A 1,581-nucleotide genomic window follows, 5' to 3' on the forward strand; every position below is an offset into this window, starting at 1 on the left:
GGGCCGCCCCCTCCCCTTAACCCCTGCTTTGCTGCAGCTCGCTCAGGCCCCGCCCCCTGACGCCAGCGAGCAGGAAGTCCTGGTTAATAATCAGCCGGCCGGGACAGGTGCGGGACAAGGCCGCACACATCAGAGGTGACCGCGGGGGGAGTGCCTTCCACCCGGCCAGTCACGGTGTCTCAGGGAGGCCGCCCTTGAGGCTGATCTGAGATGGGCGCGCAGTTCAGGGCACCAGCAGGCGAGCAGCAGTCACCGTCTTCCCAGGGACCCTGTTTAGTGCACTTCAGGAGGTAAATGTCCTCGCGCAGTTCCCCCTAGCAATCTGGCCTAATTTTCTCCCTACCCAGCAAGAACTCACAGCTGGTCGGTCCCTTCTGGGAAGCCTCTTTCCACCCCGCCTCGGGGGCACTGTGTCCTCTACCTTCCGGGGATGGGCCAGACGGGAAACCTAATTCCCGAGCTTGGCTGTGGCTACCATGCAAGAGCCATCCCCTTCCCCCGCCCCGCTCCCCGCGTAAGCCTTAGTTCTGGCATCTGGAAAACGGGCTGATGACTAGAAGGCTCGGCCAGCCTTTGTGAAAACAGCCGGTGAGCCCACCTGAGTGAAGGGCGCCACCTGGAGGCTACAACGCGACGTCCTCTCCCTTGCAGGTTCAGTTTAGTCCCAAAGGGGGCGCAGCATCGCACACAACTAAGGGACCAAGAAGGAAAAAACCCATCTTTCGGTTTATTGAAGGAGGAAAAGGGGGTAAGATGGGGGGGGAGGGGGCAATAAAATGCTTTTGCTTCATTTATAAAGAGCGAGATTTCAGGAGGTCCCTTCTCAAGGAGGAGGGGCCCACCTCTCCCTCAACTACAAGCAGCAGCAAAGCCAAGCCAAGGAGGGGAGAGGGAAACCAGAGGGGTCAGGGGACCCCAAACACCCCCTCGGACAGAAGCTTTCTCCCCCCACCCTCAATGCATCTACCCCAGGGGACCCATCTGGGATAAGGAAGTGGGTATGTACACAGGTGAGGGAGGCACAGGCCTGGGTAGGGGAGGGAATAATTTATCCGCAGCAGCGGTGGGTGGCAAGGGGTGGAGGGGGGCGGGGGTGGATGGGCAGTAGACTGGTGGCAGTGGTGGGCCCGGGGTCCCGTTCTTTCTTAACCTTGATGTCTCCAGCAAGGATGGTGGCGATCTCTCCCTGCATGAAGGCCCAAGGGACAGAGGAGCCCACTAGCGGGCACTTGTCTCCGCTAGGGCAGTAAACCTCTCCAGCAGGGCCCTGAGCCTTGATGAATTCGCGGGAGCAGGGAAAACAAAACTTATGTCCGGGCACTGAGGGGCACTGGACGAAGTGGGTGTCTTCCAGACGCTCCCGGCAGAGAGTGCAGCACAGGGGGGCCCCAGGGGTCGCCCCGGCGCCACTACCACCCCCGCTAACAGCTTCCGCCCCTGCTGTGGGGCTCACTTCTGCCTCACCGTTGCGGGCCACTAGACGATGCTGGGCTGGAGGCGGGGCCGTGGAGGAGGCGGCGGGGCTGGCACCCCCGGCGCGCACAGGGGCCCCCCTCCCGGCAGGGTGCTTGGGGGGGGGGC

At 62.4% G+C, this 1,581-nt stretch overlaps 1 protein-coding gene across 1 annotated transcript in view; it reads right to left on the minus strand.

The window, feature by feature from the left end:
- Window positions 1-40: 40 nt before the first annotated feature.
- The window catches only part of IRF2BP1 (interferon regulatory factor 2 binding protein 1), a 15,784-nt gene continuing 14,243 nt past the window's right edge, over window positions 41-1,581 (minus strand). Inside the window, 1 exon segment of the mRNA XM_010852706.1 lies at window positions 41-1,491. Within this exon segment, the coding sequence (XP_010851008.1) occupies window positions 1,049-1,491 (443 nt within the window). The 3' untranslated portion in view covers window positions 41-1,048.

Source organism: Bison bison, unplaced genomic scaffold (genome assembly GCF_000754665.1).
Source record: "Bison bison bison isolate TAMUID 2011002044 unplaced genomic scaffold, Bison_UMD1.0 scf7180017864313, whole genome shotgun sequence".
Taxonomy (NCBI): Eukaryota; Metazoa; Chordata; class Mammalia; order Artiodactyla; family Bovidae; genus Bison; species Bison bison.